At 47.1% G+C, this 23530-nt stretch overlaps 1 protein-coding gene across 1 annotated transcript; it reads left to right on the top strand.

The window, feature by feature from the left end:
- The first annotated feature begins 780 nt into the window (after window positions 1-780).
- Window positions 781-22169, top strand: SLC25A14 (solute carrier family 25 member 14). The gene is made up of 9 exons (XM_084813906.1): window positions 781-943; window positions 6239-6386; window positions 6596-6690; window positions 8509-8594; window positions 9714-9809; window positions 16066-16190; window positions 18013-18148; window positions 18968-19048; window positions 20200-22169. Exons 1-9 carry the CDS (start codon window positions 880-882, stop codon window positions 20239-20241), a joined length of 873 nt encoding a protein of 290 aa, XP_084670032.1. The 5' UTR covers window positions 781-879; the 3' UTR covers window positions 20242-22169.
- Window positions 22170-23530: the final 1361 nt, after the last annotated feature.

The following is a 23530-nucleotide window of genomic DNA, read 5'->3' as shown; positions in this document are numbered from 1 at the left end:
GCTAGTGGCAGCAAGAGTTTTCAGCTAAAATATGCTATTTTTAAGCCCCCCCTTTGCCTTTGACCCCACCCACCACTGGAATGCAGCCCCCCCCCCAATTGAATTTGGCCTTGGAGATGAAAGAGGTTCTCCATCCCTCCCCTTAAGGGGAAGTGGTTGGGGGTTGCATACTGGTGGTGGGTGTGTCCTAAGCCAAAAGTGGGCAGGACAACTCCCTCTCCAGCTCATACAGGCAGATGGGATTCTGGCAGGGCGGATACTGTTTGTGTATGTATGCCTTTAATAGCTGTGTATGGCAGGTACAAATTCAACTAGTGAAGATCATTCCTATCATGGATGGGGAAACCTATTGAATTCAGCAAATTAAAGCTGAAAGAACCCTGCCAGATGGACAAAAGTGCCAGCCCTAGAGAGCCTTTTAGCATCCCTGGCTTGGTATATCTTAGCTTGCAGAAGGGTGTTCTTGGCATCCGCCAATCATACAGTCTACTCTACGCACCTGCTACCCCACCCCTCCTCCTTACTATATGGCCCCGCCTCCTAATCCTGCAGAACACCTTGCCTAGGAAAAGGAGGCGGGGTGGACGCGTACGACGTCTCGCTTGGTTCGGAGGCGGGACGTTGGCTTTCCGCGGCCCTACCAGTGGCTAGGTTTGTCCCGCCCCTCCAAAACGCCCATTGGCTCGTCCAGTCACACGCTTGAGAACGGCCCTGCGCATAGCCGATCACCCGGCTGCTACGTCCTTTTTGGCCTTTGCCGGCTGCCGTCCAGCCCGCGGTCTTCTCTTCAGCTGAGAAAAGAGGGCCGCCGCGCGACCGAGGCTGCCTCACGGGAAGGTGGGGAGGGGGGCCCGGCGGCTCCCTTCCTTCTCAGCCGCGATGTCCGTTCTGAGCTGGAAGCCGTTCGTCTACGGCGGGTTGGCCTCGCTCGTGGCCGAGTTCGGTAGGTGAGATGCAGAAAAAAAGGGGGCGGAGGAAAGGATAGGCCGCGCGCGCGCTTTGCCCCGCCCCTTCTCTGTTACCGGGCAACCGGCCACGCCCTTCCCGGTGCCTAGCAACGATCGGGCCCTTCTCCAAAGCTGCTGTGGAGGCCTAGGCCGAAGCCGTGTGGGCTCTTCCCGGCCCCTGGGTGCTTAGGGGGCTGTCCTTTCTCAGAGAAGGGCGGGGGAGCCGCTGTAGTCCCGTGGTACAGGGTCAGGCTAGGGCTGGCGGGGAGACACCAGTCCAAATTCCCACCTAGCCCTGAAGCCCAGTGGGTGGCCTTAGGCCGGCCACACACTCTCAGGCTGACCCACCTCACAGGGTGGTGGTTAGGATAAGTAGGGGGAGAACCGTAGCCACCTGTTTGCTCTCTATGAAAGAAAGATGGGATAGGAAGGGAAGCCTGTGTGGCAGTGGTGGGAGTGCTAGGTAGGCCAGGGGAAAACCTGGGTTGAATCACTGGGTGACTTTGGGCCAGGCATTCTCTTTCAGCCTAACCTACCTCGAAGGGTGGTTATGAGAATGAAGATAGGGTGGGGGAGGTTGCATGCCAAGCTGAGCTCCTTAGTGGAAGGGTGGAGGAGTCTCTTCTCCAGTCTCTCTCTCTCGCTCGCTTGCTCTCCCCGGCCCCATTTGGGGGCTGGGTAGCCACGTGCAAGAGTCATCTCTTTCTCTGGCTGTAAAAGCAACTGAGAGTCCTCCTGTGGCACCTTAAAGGTTAAGCGGATTAATTGTGGCACAGGCTTTTGTTGACTGGAGCCCACTTCCCTAGCTGCATGAAGTGTTCGCTGTATGCGTATGTATATGTACGCACATGTCCACTTGCTCTGTGCATTATGTAATATCTATACAGGGCCTAATGTTTTCCATGTAGCACACAAAGAATAAGAACATAACGCAGTTTCTACCTGCAGACTTAGTCTTAACGTATGCGATACAAAAGGAAGAAGGGACAGGGAGACAACAGGAAAATTTATTTATTTATTTATTTATTGCATTTATACCCCGCCTTTTTTCCTCTTGCAAGGAACCCAAGGCGGCTTACATTATCCTCCTCCTCCCCATTTCATCCTCACAACAACAAACCTGTGAGGTGGGTTGGGCTGAGAGTCTGTGACTGGCCCAAAGTCACCCAGTGAGCTTCCATGGCCGAGTGGGGACTAGAACCCGGATCTCCCAGCTCCTAGTCCAACACTCTTGCCACTACACCACACTGGCTCTCTAAATAGGTAAATTAGGCATTAAGTCAGTAAATTAGGTATTAAGCTACAGTAACGCATGCCTCAGTTACCCCAAAATTAGATTACTGGAACATGCTCTTTAAAGAGTACCTCGACTTTAGCAAAGCTTTCGACAAAGTGCCTCATGATATCCTGATGAGCAAAATAGCTCAAAGTGGGCTAGATGAAACAGTGATCCAGTGGATCCACAGTTGGCTACAGAATCAGACTCAAAGAGTGCTTATCAATAGGATCTTCTTCAACTGGGGAGAGGTAACGAGCAGGGTACCACAGGGCTCAGTCCTGGGCCCAGTGCTCTTCAACATTTGCATTAATGACTTGGAGGAGGAAGTGCAGGGAATGCTGATCAGATATGCAGACTACACAAAATTGGGCGGGATAGCTAATACTTTGGAAGACAGAAACAAAATTCAAAGTGATCTTGATAGACTGGAGCGCTGGGCAGAAAACAACAGAATGAAATTTAACAGGGATAAATGCCAAGTTCTGCACCTAGGAAAAAGAAACCAAATGCACAGTTACAAGATGGGGGATACTTGACTCAACAACACTACAAGCGAGAAGGATCTTGGAATTGTTGTAGGTAACTTGCGGAATATGAGCCAACAATGTGATGTGGCTGCAAAAAAGGCCAATGCTATTTTGGGCTGCATTAATAGAAGCATAGCTTCCAAATCCTGGGAAGTAATAGTTCTCCTCTACTCAGCACTGGTTAGGCCTCATCTGGAGTACTGTGTCCAGTTCTGGGCACCAGACTTTAAGAAGGCTGCAGACAAACGAGAGGGTTCAGAGGAGGGCAACAAAGATGATCAGGGGACTGGAAACAAAGCCCTATGGAGAGAGACTGAAAGAACTGGGCATGTTTAGCCTTGAGAAGAGAAGACTGAGGGGAGATAGGATAGTGCTTTTCAAGTACTTGAAAGGTTGTCACAAGAGAGGAAGGCCAGGATCTCTTCTCAATCATCCCAGAGCGCAGGGCATGGAATACTGGGCTCAAGTTGCAGGAGGCCAGATTCCGTCTGAACATCAGGAAAAGCTTCCTGACTGTTAGAGCAATACGACAATGGAACCAATTACCTAGGGAGGTGGGGGGCTGTCCCACACTGGAAGCATTCAAGATGAGGCTGGATGGCCATCTGTCAGGGATGCTTTGACTTGGATTCCTGCACTGAGCAGGGGGTTGGACTCAATGGCCTTGTAGGCCCCTTCCAACCCTACTATTCTATGATTCTGTGAGTCTTTGGAAGCTGTTGATCCAGAATGCAACCAAGGTCTAAGCTCTGAGGGAGTAACCCTATGGCCACTAGACATTGTCTAGAGGGCCATAGGATGTTTCAGTTTCTGGGATCCAAGGTCAGAACCAGGGCTCGGAGCCCAGAAAACCTGCTCCCCACCCCCTCCCCTCGGAGCTGGCACAGTTCTCTTGGAAACAGAGTGTGGAGGCAGGGAAAAGGCGGTCCCAGGGGAGGGGAGGAGACTGTGGAAGCCACGTTACACAGCTTCCTATATGCGTCCTGGCTTCCTTCCCTCCCCAAAGCCACAGTTAGGCAGAATCTCCTGTCTAGCCAAAAATGCAGGGTGGCTGGAGCACAGAGTCAAGGATCACTGCCATGCTCTGGTCGTCCTGCATTGGATACTCTGCAGCCTCCAACTTTGGAGGCTGCCAACTATCTCAATAGGATTGTGCCCTAAATAGCTTGAATCCAGGATAGAATCATAGAATAGTAGGGTTGGAAGGGGCCTACAAGACCATCGAGTCCAACCCACTGCTCAGTGCAGGAATCCAAGTCAGAGCATTCCTGACAGATGGCTGTCCAGCCTCATCTTGAATGCCTCCATTGTGGGAGAGCCCACTACCTCCCTGGGTTCCATTGTCATATTGCTCTAACAGTCAGGAAATTTCTCCTGATGTTCAGCCGGAATCTGGCTTCCTGTAACTTGAGCCCATTCTGTGTCCTGCACTCTGGGATGATGGAGAAGAGATCCTGGCCTTCCCATGGTCTACAAGGGAGGTTACTTGATCAAAAAGTGAGATCAGAATTGTCTGACAGGATTTGTTCTTGACAAATCCATGTTGGCTTCAAGTAATCACAGCATTGTTTTCAAGGTGCTTACAGATGGATTGCTTTATAATCTGCTCCAGAATTTTCACAGGGGTTGATGTCAGACTGACTGGTCTGTAGTTCCCAGGTTCCTCCTTTTTACCCTTTTTGAAGATAGGGACAACGTTAGCCCTCCAGTCATCTGGCACTTCACCTGTCCTCCATGATTTCTCAAAGATAATAGACAGTGGCTCTGAGAGTTCTTCTGCCAGTTCCTTTATTACTCTAGGGATACCTGGAGGATCGCCTTTACTACCAACCTGCCTGCTCCCTAAATTCAGAAGGAGAGGCCCTTCTCTGTGTCCCACCTAGGGTGGAGGCACAACTGATGGTGACAAGAGACAAGGTCTTCTCCGTGGCTACACCAATATTGTGGAACACTGCCCCATGAAGCATGGGTGGCCCCTTCTCTAGATGTCTTCCACTGATTGGTGAAGACAGTTCTATTCTGGCAGGCTTTGCCTGTGAGGGGTTTGTTTTAACGGTTGTTTTATCTATGGTCTTTGCCTCTATATTTTCATTGCTTTTGTATTTTTTATTGAATGTGTTCTTTTAGATTGTGTTGTGCTTTTAAATTGTTGTGAGCTGCTTGGAGTCCTGTATGGGCACCAGAAGGGTAGGATATACATTTCTCTGTGAATAATATTGGAATTTGTTTTGTTTCAAATGTTTTAACTGTTTTAATCTGGTGTTTTATTCTTTTATCTTTGTTGTTCACTGCTCCGAAGTCTTCTGATGTGGAACAATATATAAATATTGTAAATTAACTGCTTAATAGTTACCTGGTTAATGACTTCTGAAGGAGATAGTTCTGGGAGAGGGGGAACAAAATGGCAGTTACTCCCAGCTGAGCTGATGGAGTGGGCCCTGCTGTGTCAATTCTCCCTTTTTCAGGAGGGAGTCAGGCATAATATTTCACATATGCAGGTGTGTGTGCACTTATCTAGATGCACACTGAATTCATCTGATGAAGTGGGACTTAGTCCACGAAAGCTTATACCACAGTCAGTCTGTAAGGTGCCCAAAACTCTTTTTCCTTCTTTGCTGCAACGAATTAACCGTTTTGAATTTGTCTTTGGGTTATATAAATGCCCTGTCCTGCCTGTAGTTTTCTCCCCAATCAATAACTAGCATTTATGTGCTTGAGCTTGTCTCCTCCAATGGTTGTTCCACCTGATGGTTATATAATGTCATTATATAACATTCAAAGAGAGTTGGTACCTGGATTTGATGTTTTCTTTTCCCTCAACCATCTGGTTCCCCCCTCCCCTTTTGTATGTATTGTACATTGTTTTGACTGCATTAGTAGAAGGGCAGCCTATCAATGTAGTAAGCAATTCAGGGTGTTCAAAGTGCTTCTCCCACATTGTCTCAGCAATCCTTACAACAGCTCTGTAAGGTAGGTCAGTATTACTGCAGAATGGATGACTGAGGCATTGGTAAGCTTGTTTTAGACTGCCTACCATGTTTGCAGAGGCAAGGGTGAGGGCAATCTGATTTACAACCGTGTCACTGGCTGCTACACTACAGTCACTTACAAGGTGGCAATGTTGTTGGTTCGCCATCACCCTAAAGTAAAACTGGGTGCTGGTTATAGTTCCATCTCTGAAGATAAGCAAGTCTGGGTCTGTCTGACACTTGGATGGAAGACTGCCATAAAATCTTGTTGATGCTGCTCAGAGCTCCTTGGAGAAATGTGAAATGCAGATGGAACAAATCTTTAGATTACCACAGGCCATGCTTGGGCTGTGTAGGAAGAAAAGGATATCTATGCGCCTATTTGCATCCTAGTCAAATCCACGAGTTGCTACACTGTGGTTAGTGTTGACTTGAAGGTTAGGCAAGGTCAGCCAATCACCTCTCTTCTTAGCCATCGCTGTCTTGTCTGAGCTGTGGCCTCTTTTTCCCTTGCAGGGACCTTCCCTGTGGATCTCACCAAAACACGACTTCAGGTCCAAGGCCAAAGCATTGATGCCCGTTTCCGAGAGATCAAGTATCGGGGCATGTTCCATGCCCTGTTCCGCATCTCCAGGGAGGAAGGCATTCTGGCACTCTACTCCGGGTAAAGCTCTGTCCCGCTCCCTGTCAGTCACCCCACAGTGCCTTATGTATTTTCCCCACCCTCTCAGTTGAGGCTTTTTTCTGTCTAAACATGCATAGCATTGTGCCATAATTGAAATGCTGGGGGAGCACAGTCGAAAAAAAAAAAAAGAGCGGTGGGTCTGCTGGTCTCCTCAGTGTATCTAAACTGTTTTTCTTTCCCTACTGTAGGATTGCACCAGCCTTGTTAAGACAAGCATCTTATGGCACCATAAAGATCGGTATATACCAGAGTTTGAAGCGGCTTTTTGTGGATCGTTTAGAAGGTCAGTAAGTCAGGAAAACATTGTGGGTCTTTTTTTCTTAATTTATAAAGTGCTATGTATATCGATGGTGCTGTATAAATAATAATGCATTATTTATCAGGTTCTACATTCCCATTTTGGTTTTCAAATCCCAAAGATGGACAAAAGATCTGCACCAGTCCAATGTGAGAAATGCAGAATTGCACCCAAAGATGCTGTTGAAAGTTACTTCTATTCTTAAAAGATCCATCATGTTTCAAGTTCTAACACTCTTCCTTAGGGGATCTTTTCTTTCTTCCTTCAGCTCTTTCAAGGGAGAGGGAGCTACCTTTCCCTCCACTTAATTGCTGTCTCTACTACTTCCTTCAGCATCTTTGGATATAGTTGTTCTCATTTTGTCACGATTCAGGCCAAAACAGACTTCCCACTATGCTTGTCAATAGCTGCTATCGGCGATTGAGTCCTTTGGTGTTGGATACACTGGGCTAAGCTTGCAGGGATGCTTCTACCGCAGATGGCATGTATGCCGTTCCAGAGAAAACTGGGGAGATGGGGCGGGGGGGAATGCTCTTTCATGGAGATAGGGAAGCTGCTACAGTCAGCAGAGTTGTGGTCTTCATTCAAGCTAGTGGCTGCTACTTAGTTTCATCTTGTTCCATTTCTTGGCAGCTTCTCTAGCACTTCCTGTGAATCAGAATAATGTCCCTGGACGGTACAGAGAGCATCTGCTATTGGGCAGTATAGAAATGTAATAAATGTATAAAAGATAAAAATATAGTTGTCTTGTTTCCTTTCTGGAAGCTTGGAGCTCAGCACTGTTGCTCTTAAAGCACACATGTTAAGTTTTTAGTCTTGCCACCTCTGGGCTGCAGATGTAGAAACTATGGTACAGTTTAAGGCAAAACTTCCTCTAGCAGTCATGCCTCCCTGCTTGTCTTTTCACTGCCCGTCAAAGTTGCCTCTGTCTATGCCCTGTCACATGTGCTGTGTTGTGGTCTTTCTGCTTATGGGTACTGGGTACTATGTCCTAAATGTTTGTTTCCCTGCAGGCCTGGGGCAGCCAGTGACCCGGTCTCCTTTGGAGAGTGCTGCGGTCAGTACAACTGCCCTTCCCAGCGTAGCTTTCCTCTAACTCTTGGCTTTTCCTTTCTGAACTAACCACCTAATCTCCTTCGCTGGGTGTTTTAATTCGAGCTCTCAGGAGAATCCCCCTTTCAAAGTTCTTTGAACATGGCCCCCATGAGAGGCCCATGGGATTGGGTGGGATTTCTTTAGAGCAGGAGTGTTGAACCTCTTTCAGTCAGAGGGCCGAATTCCACTGGTGAGCAGGGCCAAAAATGCCAGCCTATTTTAGCTTAAAGCTCTTACTGCGAGCAACTAAGACTTGGGGGAGGCATGGCAGCCTTTTAGAATGGGGAAAAACGCAGAAAAGCCAGAAACCACTAAACGATTGTGATTGGGGATGGACCCAGGGGAAGAGACCATGGCCATCTGTGGAACCCAAGCAGGGTGGATTTCCCCCAAGCCTAAGGTTCTGCACCCCTGCTTTAGAGTTTGACAGCTGCAGTGAAGAGCATGTTAAATGGAAATCTGATCCCTTGCTCTCATTTATCAAGCTGCCGAAGTATGTTGATTATAATCCAGCAGTCACACAAAGCTGTCCTTGATGCCATAGGCCCAGGAGAGAGGAGGCTAGAAACTTGGAGTGCTCTGTCTTTACATAGCATTGTCTCTTTGTCATCTTCACTTTTTCTTCCTGAAATCTACTATGTTACTGTCTTCTTGGCCGCAGTCTTTGGGTTATAACTCCTTCTCCAAACTGCTTCTTCCTGACTGCAGATGAAACGTTACTGATCAATGTCATCTGTGGGGTGGTGTCGGGGGTGATCTCCTCTGCGCTGGCAAATCCAACAGATGTGCTGAAGGTAAGGGGGCCTGCTTTACTTGCGTGTCTCCTGCTTCCATGTGCTATCTACACTGGTCCCTAACCTGTGGATACTCTTGCTGTTCTGCCTCCCAAACCGATAGCACTGCCATAGCTGCTACTCTCATGTGTGTCTTGCTCTTCTTTCCAAGAACAAAAGCTTCAGGGAAGGGAGGACATGGATTACAGTATTGCTCAGCTATTGCATTGCTGTGATTCAGCTTACTCTTGGGAGAATATAGAGCAATAATCTTCAAGCTTTTCAGAACCAGGATGCACATTTAGTTGTGACACGAAACCCAATTTTATTATTTAACTGTACGTGGCTGGTTTCCTACTTCTCTCTGTCAGGTGACCAGATGCAAAAAATGACAGAGATCCCTTTACCTTTTAAGAGCTGTACAGAAGAGGGAATTTCAGCAGGTGTAGCTTGTCATTCAGGGATGAGAAAAGCCATACCTCTTAAAATGCCAACTTCTGCACAGCTGTTTAAAAATAAAGGAAGCTTGTCATCTTTGCATCTGCTCACCCTCTCTCTGTTTTTTCTCTCTCAAAATAGGCCATGTAAATAAACAAAAGATGGTGGTGGTGATATATCTTAGGCTAGGGTGGAGTGGCCAGCCTGCGGCTCTCAGCTCTCTGAAAGTGATCAGCTCAGATCTCTGGCACAAGCGATCTGTCCCTCCCCCAGCAGCCTGTTGTGCAGGATTGGGGAGAGAGAGAACGGGGTGGCAGAAAGAGAGAGAAGGATGTGTCCTGTCCACTTCTGGCTCTGCCCGCACCCTGGCTTTAGCCCCACTCACTACCAGTATGCCATCTCCCAAAGGAATGCAGCCCACAGCAAAGGCTTCCTACTGCTGGGCTAGAGCATGACCCATTGGTGGACCCCAACCCACCAGTTAAGGACCAATTGTATAGAGCAATTAATTTTGAGAGTGTGTGAGACAACTGTGTAGGCTTGTGCTCCCAGAAAGGAACATTCATATTTTAGTGTTTTGGTCCCTGTAAGCAGTTATTTTACATGGCAGCTGGCTCTTTCAAATTCTCAGGAACTTTGTTGATTCACGTCTTTGGCAGGGAATTCACTTGCTGGTGTCTCTCTCCCCCCCCCCCCCTTTAGATCCGAATGCAGGCGCAGGGCAGTCTGTTCCAGGGAGGAATGATTGGAAGCTTCATAGACATCTACCAGCAGGAAGGCACACGGGGGCTCTATAGGGTATGTTCTGCTTGAGCATTCATTCTCTCTCCCCCACAACTAACTTCTTCTAGTGCCAGCATCACATTCATCTATATTTTGCAGTTTTGTTTCTTCAGAGAAGAAACCCCTGTGGAGAAGACTCATCAAAGACAGTAACAGTTGCTGCACTTTGTTTTCAGAACCTGTATAGATAACCATGTTGTTTTGTTCCAATGATTGTGCAGCAGTGGGAACAGGTTAATATTCCTAGCATCTCTTATGTAAAGAAAGAGCTCCAGTTACCAGGGGTGGGGGAGAGGGGGCCTAAGCCTGTTACGTTTAGTGATAGCCCCCTTAGCTACTGATTATAGAAGCTATTGAGGGAGGCACGATTTGGCTAAAATTAGGAGGAATCAGAGTAGGGTTTATGGATTTCATTAAGGGCCTCCCTACATTTTCTCCCATAATTCAAACACTGTCTTAAGGTTCTCTCCATGGTTGACTGTTGTCTTAAGGCTACTTCCAGTCTGGATGCTACCTTAGTCTGAGAGAGCATGGAATGAGCACTCCAGAACAAAAATAAGAACAAATGAAAAATGCATACAACCAAACAGCCTAATAGCAAAAATTATAAAAACAGTAGCAAGGATGAAAAAAATTAGAACTGGAACAGATTAAAAGATCTGGAAAAATAGAAAGGTCTTCGCCTGGTGCCAGAATGACATCAGCATAGGTGCCAGGGAAGCCTCTCTGGGATGGGACATTCTATAGCTGTAGTTTCACCACTGAAAAGGCTCTTTTCTCAGTAGTCACCTGGCACACCGCATTTGAGGATCTTTTTACCTGGTGAAGATCCAGGCAGGTATATGTGGCCACAGGCTGTCCTTTAGGCAAGCCATCCTTGAGGGCATCCTTGTATCTTAAAACAGACAGAGAGCTCAAGCCAGTTGATGCAGTACATCATCATCATCATATCCCGCCTTTTTCCCAATACTGGGACTCAAGGTGGCTTTACAGCATTAAAACTTGTACAAATAAAACCTATAAATAGAAATATAAACGTGTACAAAAGTTGAAAATATAATTAAATCATCAATATTAAAATTGTAAAAATATCAAAACATTAAAAGACAACAAGAAAAATAGTATCCATCCATCATATTTTTACAGGTCCAGTCTAGTTATCCCCAACGGCCTGCTGGAACAAAAAAGTTTTTACATGCCTACAAAAGCATATCAAGGAGGGTGCCACTCTCGCCTCTCTGGGAAGGTTGTTCCAGAGCCTTGGGGCAGCCACTGAGAAGGCCCTCTCCTGTGTTCCCACCAGGCGTGTCTGTGATGGTGGTGGGATGGCGAGAAGGGCTTCCCCTGAAGATCTCGGGGCACGAGTAGGCTCATAGGGGAGAATACGGTCTTTCAGATAACCTGGACCCGAGCCATATAGGGCTTTATAGGACATGACCAGCACTTTGAATTGTGCCCGGACACAGACTGGGAGCCAGTGAAGCTGTTTTAACAGGGGAGTTGTATGCTCCCTGTAACCAGCCCCAGTCAGCAGTCTGGCAGCAGCTCTTTGAACGAGATGAAGTTTCCGAACAGTCTTTTGAGGCAGCCCCACGCAGAGCGCGTTACAGTAATCCAAACGGGATGTAACTAAGGCATGTGTCACTGTGGCCAAGCCAGACATCTCAACAGGCGCAGCTAGTGCACTAGCTTTAACTGTGCAAATGCACTCCTGGCCACCGCTGAAACCTGGGCATCCAGGCTCAGGGCTGAATCCAGAAGTACACCCAAGCTGCGAACCTGTGTCTTCAAGGGGAGTGTAACCCCATCTAGCACAAGCTGTATCCCTATTCCCTGATCTACCTTTCGACTGACCAGGAGCACCTCTGTCTTGTCTGGATTAAGCTTCAATTTGTTTGCCCTCATCCAGTCCATTACTGCCAACAGACACCGGTTCAACACCACAACAGCTTCCTTGGAATTAGATGGAAAGGAAAAGTAGAGTTGGATGTCATCAGCGTACTGGTGACACCAAACCCCAAAACTCCAGACAACCTCTCCCAGTGGTTTCATATATATGTTAAATAGCATGGGGGACAGAACAGAACCCCAAGGTTCTGAACAGAACCACAAGCCAATGGCCAGGGAGTCAAACAGAAGTCCCCCAGCACCACCTTCTGGGTCCGCTCCTCCAAGAAAGAATGGAGCCACTGTAAAACAGTGCCTCCAAGTCCCATCCCAGCGAGGCGGCCCAGAAGGATACCATGGTCGATGGTATCGAAAGCTGCTGAGAGGTCCAGCAGAACCAACAGGGACACACTCCCTCGTCTAGTTCCCGGTGTAGGTCATCCACCAAGGCGACCAAAGCTGTTTCTGTGCCATAACCGAGTCTGAAGCTAGATTGAAATGGATCTAGATAATCTTTCATCCAGGAATCCCTGGAGTTGGGAGGCCACCACATGCTCCAATATCTTGCCCAGAAATGGAATATTGGAGACTGGCTGATAATTATCCAATATGGTGGGATTCAGGGAGGGCTTTTTTAACAAAAGTCTCACCGCCGCCTCCTTCAAGCAGGCTGGAACTCTACCTTGCCTAAGGGAGGCATTAACCACTCCCCTTACCCTCTCAGCCAGTCCACCTCTGGCTGCTTTTATGAGCCAGGAAGAACAAGGATCTAGAACACATGTGGTGGCTCTCTCACTTCTCCCAGGATCCTGTCCACGTCCTCAGGCTATACTTCCTCTGTGTCAGGGGCTTGCCTTGAAATGTGGGGGAAAGAAAATGTGGCAAATTCATCCCTGTCTTTTTTCCTAATCCAGAGCAAATCTCTCTCCAGCAAAATGAATTGGTGTCCCAAACAGTGCCAAATATACAGAGACTCTGATGTCCTTGTGCTGCTGTCTTCCTGCTTTCACCACTTCCAAGATGTGCTCAGCCTTTTTGAGCCTCTGAAGGTGGCCTTGAAAGTCTTGCATGGTCTGCTTATGTGCAACACAGTTGATGAAGAACTATAGTTTATAGCTGGTGGAGGAATCCCAAGCTGAATTACTTGGGAGGTTGCTAGTTGTCTGGATTTAAGGAGCTAATTTTGGTTGGTGTGCTTTGGCCTTTGCAGAGGTACTCTGTGTGCACCTTGTCTATGAGATCTGGGTGCTGCAGGGTAACTCAAGGCTGTGTGTATGCTCTAATTCCATAGGCATAAAGAAACAACACTGAACACGGTATTGGACGCAGAGTTCAGCTTCCTGAGGATCTCCATTTTCAGTTTTAAAATAGCATGTTTATAGCCTTTATGGCTGCAAAAGATACACTTGAAAGTAAGTGGAAAATGCCTGTTGAGATCTCAGGTGACTGAATAAGATTGAAAGAGCTTGAGGGTTCAGTGTTCTTGTCCCTCCCGTGACTAGCAAGACAAGAATAAACAATGCCAACTAGTAAACACTGTAGGAAATAAATATTCAAAATAAGAAATGGAAGCATTCTCTGTTTGCATCCTTTCTGTAGGTTGCAGAATTCAGATTCCCCGAATGCAGAATTGTTTAGCACAGAGTACACACAACTGTATTTGTATTCTGGTGGCAGTAGGAGTTCCTCCACATGATAATTTCAGCTCAGCAATTAATAGTAAGCTTATTCCTGATCTTTAGAGAGATGCACAAGAGACTGGAAGAGAGAATAGAGAAGGAAAGATAATACCTGTCTTCCTGGCATGGGTGGCAGGCGCAGACAGGTCAGTCGTAATGGATTGGGAGTGGCATCCATCCCAGAGCCAGCAAACTTTGGATCTTCCACAGATACTGGCTGGTTTTCCAGGAAGGGTTGCCCTGGCTGCCATCCCTGTTGTTGAAGTTACTGGTATCCAATGTTGGCTGAGTTTTGACTTTGCAAGTCAGGAAGGATAGAAAGCTACAGAATTGGCTATGAAGTGAGCTCACAAGGGGAATCTCAAGGGGAAGACGCTTCTGCTGCTACTACTACTGTTGTTCAAATTTGTATCTTGTTCAGATTTGTATCCGGTCCTTCCTCCAAAGTGTTCAGGATTGTTTGTGTGGGGTTTTCCCTTTTTTCCCTGACAACAACCCTGCAAGGTAGGTCAGAGTATGAGGCAGGGATAGGCAGCATTTTGGGCCCATGGGCAGATTTGGAAATTTGAGGAACTGTCCTGAGCCACAACAGTAAAATGTCTGCCATACAAAGGACAAGTAACCTGCTCAGAGGCATTATGGAAAATTAAGATGGCAGCAGCTAGAGGCCCCCACTTCACTTTAACACAGTCCCTGCTGCCAGTAAGGAAATCTAAAAAATAGTTTTTACATAGAATTGGGAGAAGGGTGTCTTGATGGGTGCCAAGGAAGGTGTCTGGAGTCACACTGGTGCCCACAGGCACCACGTTGCTTACCCCTGGTGCAGAGTCGCCCAGTAGGCCTCATGGCTGAGAAGGGATTTGATCCCGGATCTCCCTGGTTAATCCAACACTCTTATCTACATCACCACACTGGTTTCAGTACTTTTACTGGGGCTGTTTGCTCTTGAGCCTCACTTCCTGTATCACTGTGGTTACAATTGGTCTACCTTTGGAACGCCACAAGAACCGAATTGCTGCCAAGGGTCCTTCTTTCCTCAAGATCCTGTTCTTTATATTCATAAGCAGATCTCTCTTTGACCTCGATCAGGATTAGCCCAACTCTGTGCAAATGCCAATTAAATGCTCAAAACAACAACAGCAAAAAGTGGAGTAATATATACATAGGTGTTATTTAAAGGCACCGTTCTGATTGCAAAATGTGTATGGTTTTTCCAGAGCAAACTTGTTGGGTTAAGAGGAAGAAGTATGAAATGTGGGGCACTAGTGACATAGGGCAAAGTTAAGGCTTATGTAGTTATGACTACACATCCTCCCCCGCCCCCCACTCATTTTCAAGATTTTCTCTACTAAAAGCCTGGAAACTTCCTTTTTAATATACACTGACATTTTAAGGATTCTAGGTGCAGGATTCGTGTGCCTGCAGCTGCCACTCTCTGCCCTATGTCTGAAGACTCTCTCCACTGCCTGTAATCGAGTCCCTGTTACCAGAGCTTCCTAATCTCAGCTGTACCTCTATATGCCAAAAATGGGAATCTTCTGGGTCACTTCATATGATCCTTAAATCAACTTTCTTCATATGGTGTCCTTGCTTCTGCTGGGCTGATCAAAGCAAGCTCATTCTGTTGCACAGTTGGAGGCTTAAATGTCCTGTCAGTTTGATTGCGTGCCTAGGAAAGCGTTGGAGTGCAAAGGGGATGAGCTTGACTTGGTTCCAGCAACATCTATCAGTAACTACCTTTTTCTCGCCCCCTTGTAGCTGTTGGGCTCCGAGAATAAAAATCTCTGCAGGATCTTGATTTGCCCAGTTCTCCAGGCGGTTTCAATAGCTTCCTGTTCCAGTGGGAGCAACTGGGGTTGTCCTTGCAGACTAGTAGGTTTTGTAGAACTGAAGTGATATAACCAGGGAGATTTTGAACTCTGTGGCCTCGTTCACACACAACACTAACCCATGGAATGGGTTGTTGAATTCCGGGCTGTGATGCGTGAATGCGGCCATGCTAGCAAACCATGGTTTGTTAACCACGAACAACCCAGGAAGAGAACCTGTGGTTTGTCATTGGGTTGTGAACTCTAGTTTACCGTTATGTGCGACCCCTGAACCATGGCTTATTCATAGGTTGCTTCACCAGGCTATAGATGTGGAGGGCAAGAGTAGTAAAAACAAACCCCACAGCAGTTCTACATGCCACTACCACAGCACTACAAAGGCATTTGGGATACAGGGAGGGAGCCCGCATAGAAGGAGGGAACAAACAATCCAGAAACGGAGAAAACAAACCATGGTGTGTTTGATCATCTGCCAGACAGACCTCAGATAGGGCAACGAACTATGGGTTAAAGAAACCATGTATTACTGTTACTTATGAATCAGGCCTGTATTTCCACAAATTAGCAAAGAATATAAGCAGATTGTCCATGTGTTCCATCCAGTCAAGCAGTTTGGATTTCTGTTACAAAATTGAGCATTTGGCCAAGGAGCATGGAGGATAGGGGCATGGAAAGCTATATTTTCTAAGGATGGTTGAAGTTCTTTTGCCTAGGATCCTGGAAGTAAACCTAACCGCCACTGGACCTTTCTCTTCCAAAAGATTTTGCCACCTGCAACCATCAAGGCAGTTGGGGATGGGGCCGAGAAGGAATGACTAGATGAAGCGTCTCACATGGCCAAGCACACTCTTAGCTTCCAGTCTTTTCACTTGACAGGGTGTGGTCCCCACTGCTCAGCGTGCTGCCATTGTGGTGGGAGTGGAGCTGCCAGTCTACGACATCACGAAGAAGCACTTAATCCTTTCCGGACTCATGGGGGACACGATCCTCACCCACTTTATGTGAGTATCTGTTCGCTTGCCTGCTTCCCAAGCTTTGTAGGCTGTGAGGAGAGCAGGTACGTTTCTTTAAAGGAATTGTTGGAGCAGAGTAGCCAAGGCACTACTATGGGGCTGTGAGACTGGCCTATTAGAAATGGCCCCACAACATGCCTTGTGGCTGCATTGAGCCTTTCTTATGGTCTCTGGGGATTTCTTCCTGTTGTCTATTTACAGGCAGGTCTGCCATTTTGCTAGGTTGCAGGGGGACATCAGGGGGGACCTGAATAGGAGAGCCCTGGAAGTGCCCTCCCAGATCAAGGGCTGAAGATGCACCTGGTGGACCAGGAGACATCTGCCCCATACAACATCATACGACCCAGACAAACTTGTACCATAAAAGAGAACATAGGAAGCTGCCTTACACTGAGTCAGACCATTGGTCCATCTAGCCCAGTACCATCAACACTGACTAACAGCAGCTCTCCAGGTTTCAGGCAGGTGTTTTGCCAGCCCTACCTGGAGATGCAAGAGATTGAACCTGGGGCCTCCAGCATGCAAAGTGGGTGCTCTGCTACTGAGCAACGGCCCCTCCCATAGGAGGAATATACAAAATATGGAGCATGTCAAGAGAGCACACATTGGGTCCACGGAATGGCTGGAATTGCTCCTGCTTACATTTGGAAGCCTGAGTGGATGTCCTTTTAAGGTTTTTAGCACTACATATTTTAGATGTCTCCCTTCTTTCCTGTCTGAGGGGTGGGTGTGTTTTTGGCATGTCTGTCTGTATTCCGGAAGTACCCATCTGATGTACACACATCAAGAAATCTACAAATGAAGTTGCCAAATCGTCAGTAGTAACTTTATATTCAGTTCTGACAGGCGCCTTCTCTCTCTCTCTCACCCCACCCCACATTCCCAGCAGTGGGACTTGGAACCATCCACACTTTGCGGATAATTAGGAGGGGGAAGGGTTCAATCTCTCACTTCATGCTGGGAATGAGAGGCCAGCCTTGTCTCCTGCTGAATCCTCTGACACATACAGAGAACTCAGGGACCTAAAAGGGTCTCACATCTGAAGTTCACACCAGGGACTGAGGAAAGGTCAGAAGCAGCAGGGAGAGACTTTTGCTGCTTCTGTCTTTCACCAAAGCTAGCTCCAGGTGAAGGATCTGCCCCAACCCTCCTTGGAGTTCTGTGTGTGTGCCAGAGGATTTGGCGGAGGATTGGTGGTGACTGGGAAGAATGGTTGACTGCAAAGTCCAGCTAAAATCTGTGGATTCCTACATACATCATCTGCTCCATCCACACTAAGGGCACAATCCTATTGAGAGAATTGCCAGCCTCCGAAGTTGTAGGCTGGTGACTACCCTGTGCAGGTCGGGCAGAACACAGAGGGGATCCTTTGTGGCTTGATGGCCAATTTTGGCTGTCTGGCTGGGGCACTTTGGAGTGGGAGTGGGGGAGGCCATGTGGCGCATAGAAAGCTGTGTAAAACAGCTTCCATGGTCTCCTCCGCACCCCCAGGACCACCCCCTTTTTACCCTCTCCGCACTCCATTTCCAAGCATGGAGACAAGCGAGAACCACACCATCTACAAAGGGGAGGGTAGCGTGGTTCCTGGCAACCACTGTAAGAGTGCTGGTTTCGACCTCGGTTCCCATAAACCACAGTATCCTTTGACCCTCTAGACAGTGTCTAGTGGCTGTAGGATTGCTGTGTAAGAGAATTATGCTGGGCCCGTTTCTAGAAGCAGTATATCTGGGGTGGGTGGATTTCACAACCCCAAATTGTTTTGTCCGGAGTGCAAAGTTCAGAGCACCCTCTTGTATGCTTGTCTCTCTAGTTCCAGCTTTACCTGTGGGCTAGCTGGCGCCATTGCTTCAAATCCGGTGGATGTGGTGCGGACCCGTATGATGAATCAACGGGCCATAGTGGGAAGCATAGACCTCTATAGGGGTACACTGGATGGTCTGGTAAAGGTAAATGCAGTCCCTTTGGGGTCTTTAATGCTGGGGACAAAATGGGAGATGGGGGAAATCCTAAAAAAAAAAGGGTAATTCTAAAATGCTTTTGAATTTGCTCATATAACTGTAGAAGAATTTAAGTTTTTTGTCTGGAGGTGTGTGTGTGTGTGTGGGGGGGGGAATTCTCCTTGCTTCCCCAAAAGAGCGCATTTCCCAAAAGCGGGAATGTTGCTGTTTTTTGGCATTTTATGGGGCAGTGGGTATGAAGGACCCTTTTTAATCCCTTTCTCCTTTACCAAAAATAATCAATTTGGATATAGATTATTCAAGATTAGGTGAGGTAAAGTGGCATTGTATTCATCCCTGGGCACAATCTACCAGGAATTTGTCCTGCTGCAAACCCCATTCTAATGAATGAGACTTGCACGCAAGCACATGTCTCTATGTTTCTGGCAGTTTCCAGTGCCCGCCCTCTCTACTGGCAGTTTCTGGTGCCCACCCACTCTACTGGCAGTTTCTGGTGCCCACCCACTCTACTGGCAGTTTCTGGTGCCCACCCTCTCTACTGGCAGTTTCTGGTGCCCACCCTCTCTACTGGCAGTTTCTGGTGCCCACCCTCTCTACTGGCAGTTTCTGGTGCCCACCCTCTCTATTGGGGGTTAAAACACTTGCAGGGCAGAGGCAAGTGGTGAGGAACTCGAGGTTGCCTTAAGACCGAATTTGACCTGTCAGAAAATGAATTGCTTTCTGCTCTGCCATATGGCCTTGGTCCTTTGAGGGCACTAGATACTGTGGATCAGAAGGAATTCTAAATGTTTTTTCTCTCCTTCCCAGACATGGAAAAGTGAGGGCTTCTTCGCTCTTTACAAAGGATTCTGGCCAAATTGGCTGAGGCTTGGCCCTTGGAACATCATTGTATCCTTCATATGTGAGGCCTTGTTGAACAAGGGGGGATGGAGAGGATTCTCAAAGCAATTACTGTGTAACAGTTTTTCTGGAGTTAAATCCAGGGATTTTGTAGGTGCAATATTGTGTGGGTTTTGGGGAATAGTTGCTCTTTTGGAATTAAAAGAATCTTGTTTTCACTTTTCTTAAAAAAAAAAAAAAATTCTAGTCCTCATAGTGTCATCTGGAAGTATTCACTCTGCAGAGTTTTTTTGTGCAGCGCCCCTTATTTGCTTGTGGTATACAGATCTAGAGAGCACAGGTTAACCTGTCAGTTGGGTGGGTATCTTTTCAGAGTGCAGGGAGAGTTGCGGCCTTTTTCTGGCCTTTTCCCAATCTGCTTCTGTGTAACTAGGGTTATACACCTGCACTTGTCTGTGGGCAAGGGAAGGGCTGTAGTGGAGAGGCAGGGGGGGGGCTTATATACCACAGAGCACAGCTTAGTGACAGAGCTTTGTGCTTTCCATGTAGATCGTCCCAGTTTAATCCCTGGCAGCTCCAGTTCTAGCAGGTATCAGGTCTGGGAAAGAGTCACCCTGGGGAGCCACCATAATCTTATTCACATGTTCACTGTGCATTCTGACTATATGTGTACCCAAGGTTTCTCACTAGCCTGCCTTTGAAGGAACAGATGTCAGCCCCACTTTTTTTTGGCGAGGAATGCCTTTCCCTTTCCCCATTCACAGGTAGGGGGGAAATGCCATTCTCCAGCAAGATAAAGTAAAGCAGCCTTTGTAGCTTCCAAGTTGTGGAAGTAATTGGGGAAGTCCCAGGGGTATTTATTTACTGGATTTGATGTTTGTCCTGCTTTTTGACCAAAGAGTACTATTCCCTTGACTTCTGCAGCTCTGGACTGCAGAGCTGCCTTATGAATTGGGGTGAAAAGTGGCTTCTGCAACGTTTCAGAAGTGAATATTTATAAATTGTTACCCAAAGCAGGAGGTTGTTGAGGGTCTCCTTGTCCCAGTAACATCAGCTCAAAAGTGCGAGTGTGACTGGTTTGCTCATCCTGTTAACTACTTTAAAATGGGAAACTAAAATGACTGCTTTGCTGAAAATGAGACTTGGGGGATAGAGTGGGAAACCCAGCTCTTGAAAACATTTCTTTAACTCAATGGCAGTTTTTTATCACCTATGAACAGCTGAAGAGGCTCCCTTTCTAGGGGCCAGTTCGGATTGCTGATCCAGCTGCCCTTCCTGCTCACCTCCCCCTTTCCTGCATCTTCATGCCTTTTTGCCTATGCGGACTGAGGCCCGCCACCCCCAGGTTGAATGCTCAGTCTTGGGAGCGTGGCTTGGATGAGAAGGGGGATGTTGGGGCGAGAGATCCTCAGAGCCTGTTGCGTGTGCTTTCCCACAAGGGGAAGGGTGGAGTGTGAGGGGGAGAGCATATGGGTCTGAGTCTGTATCTTCTGTGAAGAGCCATGTGGGTTTGAGGTCCTTCCCAGTGCAGCTTATTGCAATGTGGGTTTTGCAGTAGGCTGTGCCCTCCCCTAGGCCGTGCCTGAGGCAAGGGGGGGACTCAAAGGGGCTGCTGCATTCCCTCCATTGTCATGTGATCTTATTAAACTATTTATTGGAGGTGACTGTCTTACATTTTTTTAAAATATTGTATAGATGTCTCCTGTTGCTGCTGGAGCAGGCACTAAAACAGCTGGTCTCTTATTAGATGAAAAACTAGAATTGCCTGTCCAACTGCCCTGTTTACCAACCATCAAAATTGGACTGCTGTGATGTTGCAGAATGCTAAGTCCTAGAGCTGAACTGCTGTGATGGCACAGAATGTTGGTGATCATTCTAACTACTCCAGAGAAAAGATCAGTTCTGGAATGTTCAGCATCTCTGCTGCTGCTTGAAGGAACTGGAAAGTCAGTTTGGCTGGGATGATAATTCACACTTGGGCTAATGATAAGAAGGGCTGTGTGTTTTGATGGGAGGAAGGCTAGAGGGAAGATCAGAGCATCAGAGAGGAGAAGAATGTCCTATAATTTGAAATAATCAACCAAATACTTGACTGTGTATTTCTAGTAAATATGCTTGCCATCACAGGTGCTCTTGAGCTTATTAAAAGGTTAAATCAGAAAGTGGGAAACCACTTGATACTGTTTTAACCACACACAAAAAGGTGGCAGGCTTCCTTGTAAACGGGCTGAGAATGACCCACTTAAGATTTTTTTTACCTCTGGAAGATGAGAAACAATATATAAAAAGAGCTCCTAGGTATGAGGTTACTGAAGGTGAGGGAGGGGGAATAAAGGGTCCATCACATACAGGTGGCAACCAAATGTTAACATATGATAAGTGAGTTGCTTTTAAAGCATGTGGACATCTGAGACATCACAGGAGATGGGGATGCCCATTGGGATGGAAAATGTATCCTGCTGGTGAAATTCAATTACAGATTGGAGAACAGGTGCATGGCAGGACAGGGAAGTAATAAAAATAGCCATGCAGCAAGTTTCTGTGATGTGTGTATGTTAGATTTACCGACAGTTAGCCTATGCTATGAAGAAAAAGGGATAGAAATAAGAGACTATGGGTTGTTTCGTTGTTTATTCATTCAGTCGCTTCTGACTCTTTGTGACTTCATGGACCAGCCCACGCCAGAGCTTCCTGTCAGCCGTCACCACCCCCAGCTCCCCCAAGGTTGAATCCGTCACCTCCAGAATATCATCCATCCATCTTGCCCTTGGTCGGCCCCTCTTCCTTTTGCCTTCCACTTTCCCTAGCATCAGCATCTTCTCCAGGGTATCCTGTCTTCTCATTATGTGGCCAACGTACTTCAGTTTTGCCTTTAATATCCTTCCCTCAAGTGAGCAGTCTGGCTTTATTTCCTGGAGTATGGACTGGTTTGATCTTCTTGCAGTCCAAGGCACTCTCAGAATTTTCCTCCAGCACCACAGTTCAGAAGCATTTATCTTCCTTCGCTCAACCTTCCTTATGGTCCACCTCTCGCAGCCATAGGTTACTACAGGGAATACCATTGCTTTAACTATGCGGACCTTTGTTGTTGGTGTGATGTCTCTGCTCTTAACTATTTTATCAAGATTTGTCATTGCTCTCCTCCCAAGAAGTAAACGTCTTCTGATTTCCTGGCTGCAGTCAGCGTCTGCAGTAATCTTTGCGCCTAGAAAGACAAAGTCTGTCACTGCCTCCACGTTTTCTCCCTCTATTTGCCAGTTATCAATCAAGTTGGTTGCCATAATCTTGGTTTTTTTGAGGTTTAACTGCAACCCAGCCTTTGCACTTTCTTCTTTCACCTTCGTCATAAGGTTCCTCAGCTCCTCCTCGCTTTCAGCCATCAAAGTGGTATCGTCTGCATATCTGAGATTGTTAATGTTTCTCCCAGCAATTTTAACTCCAGCCTTGGACTCATCAAGCCCAGCATGTCTCATGATGTGTTCGACTATGGGTTACCCCTAATGCATTATCCAGTCCTTGACCCTGCAGAGAGTGTGCTATAGCCATAAGCTTTTGTGGCCACGATCCACTTCCATCAGATGCATGAAGTGTTAACCTCAGTTCTGTCTGCCACCACAGTTTATATCCCTGTCCCCCTGGCATGTGTATATAAATCTGCCAATTTGTAGCTAACACTGCATGAATCTGATGAGGTGGACAGTGTCCAGGAAAGCTCATGTCAGAATAAATGTGTTAGTCTTTAAGGTGCCCCAAGACTCTGTTGTGCTTGCTGCAACAGACACACACAGCGGCCCTCTGGAAATTGCTACAGTGATGTGGCTGAGTTTGGGTCTGCATAGCAAGAGCTAAAGCAAAGGGCGTACAAGAAACCAAGAGGCTATCTTGCCTTCCTTGACCCTTCTGAGGTGCTTTGTGGCTCCGGCACTGTGGGAGAGCAACCAGCTCGGCATCCTCCTCCTCTCTTCCCCCCCGCCCCCCCATGGTCAGATGGACTTGCACCTCCTCCTGCCTTCTGTGTCCACTTCATCTTCCTGGGACAAAGTTCGTGCTTTTATCAGGCACCATTCAGGGTGGCTGTTGGCAAGCGTTGGCAGCTTTCACAGATGGCAGTTTTGCTCTGTGCCCCAGAGTGTTAGCTAATATTTATTTCTTCAGGGTTTTTCCCAATATCATTCACTTATTCATGTGTTTAATTTATTTTTTTTTTGCAAGTGCAAACACAATCAAGGGACAATAAAGTTGGCCAAAGAGGAAACAGCATGCAGCTTTTATGTTTGCATATTTGGTAGTATGTTAACTTTTTAATGTTTACTAGGCATCAGTTGGGCACTGAGGATTATACAAGGTTTGGATAGAGACATCCCTTCCTCATAAGCATGCCACCGAGATCAGCCTTCCAGGTTACATTCTGCAAAAGGTGGTACCCTACAACATTTTCCACTAGTCACCTGCCCACACATGACTAGCTATCTTAGTCATTTATAAACTTCCGTTAAGCTTCCCTGCTCTGTCACCTCAGAGCAGTTATGA

The sequence above is a fragment of the Heloderma suspectum genome, chromosome 9, assembly GCF_057233095.1.
Source record: "Heloderma suspectum isolate Gila_16-S chromosome 9, 16-S_ref, whole genome shotgun sequence".
In the NCBI taxonomy this organism is placed as follows: Eukaryota; Metazoa; Chordata; class Lepidosauria; order Squamata; family Helodermatidae; genus Heloderma; species Heloderma suspectum.
The sequence above is the reverse complement of the archived record's forward strand: the minus strand, read 5'-3'. Positions and strand labels throughout refer to the sequence as shown.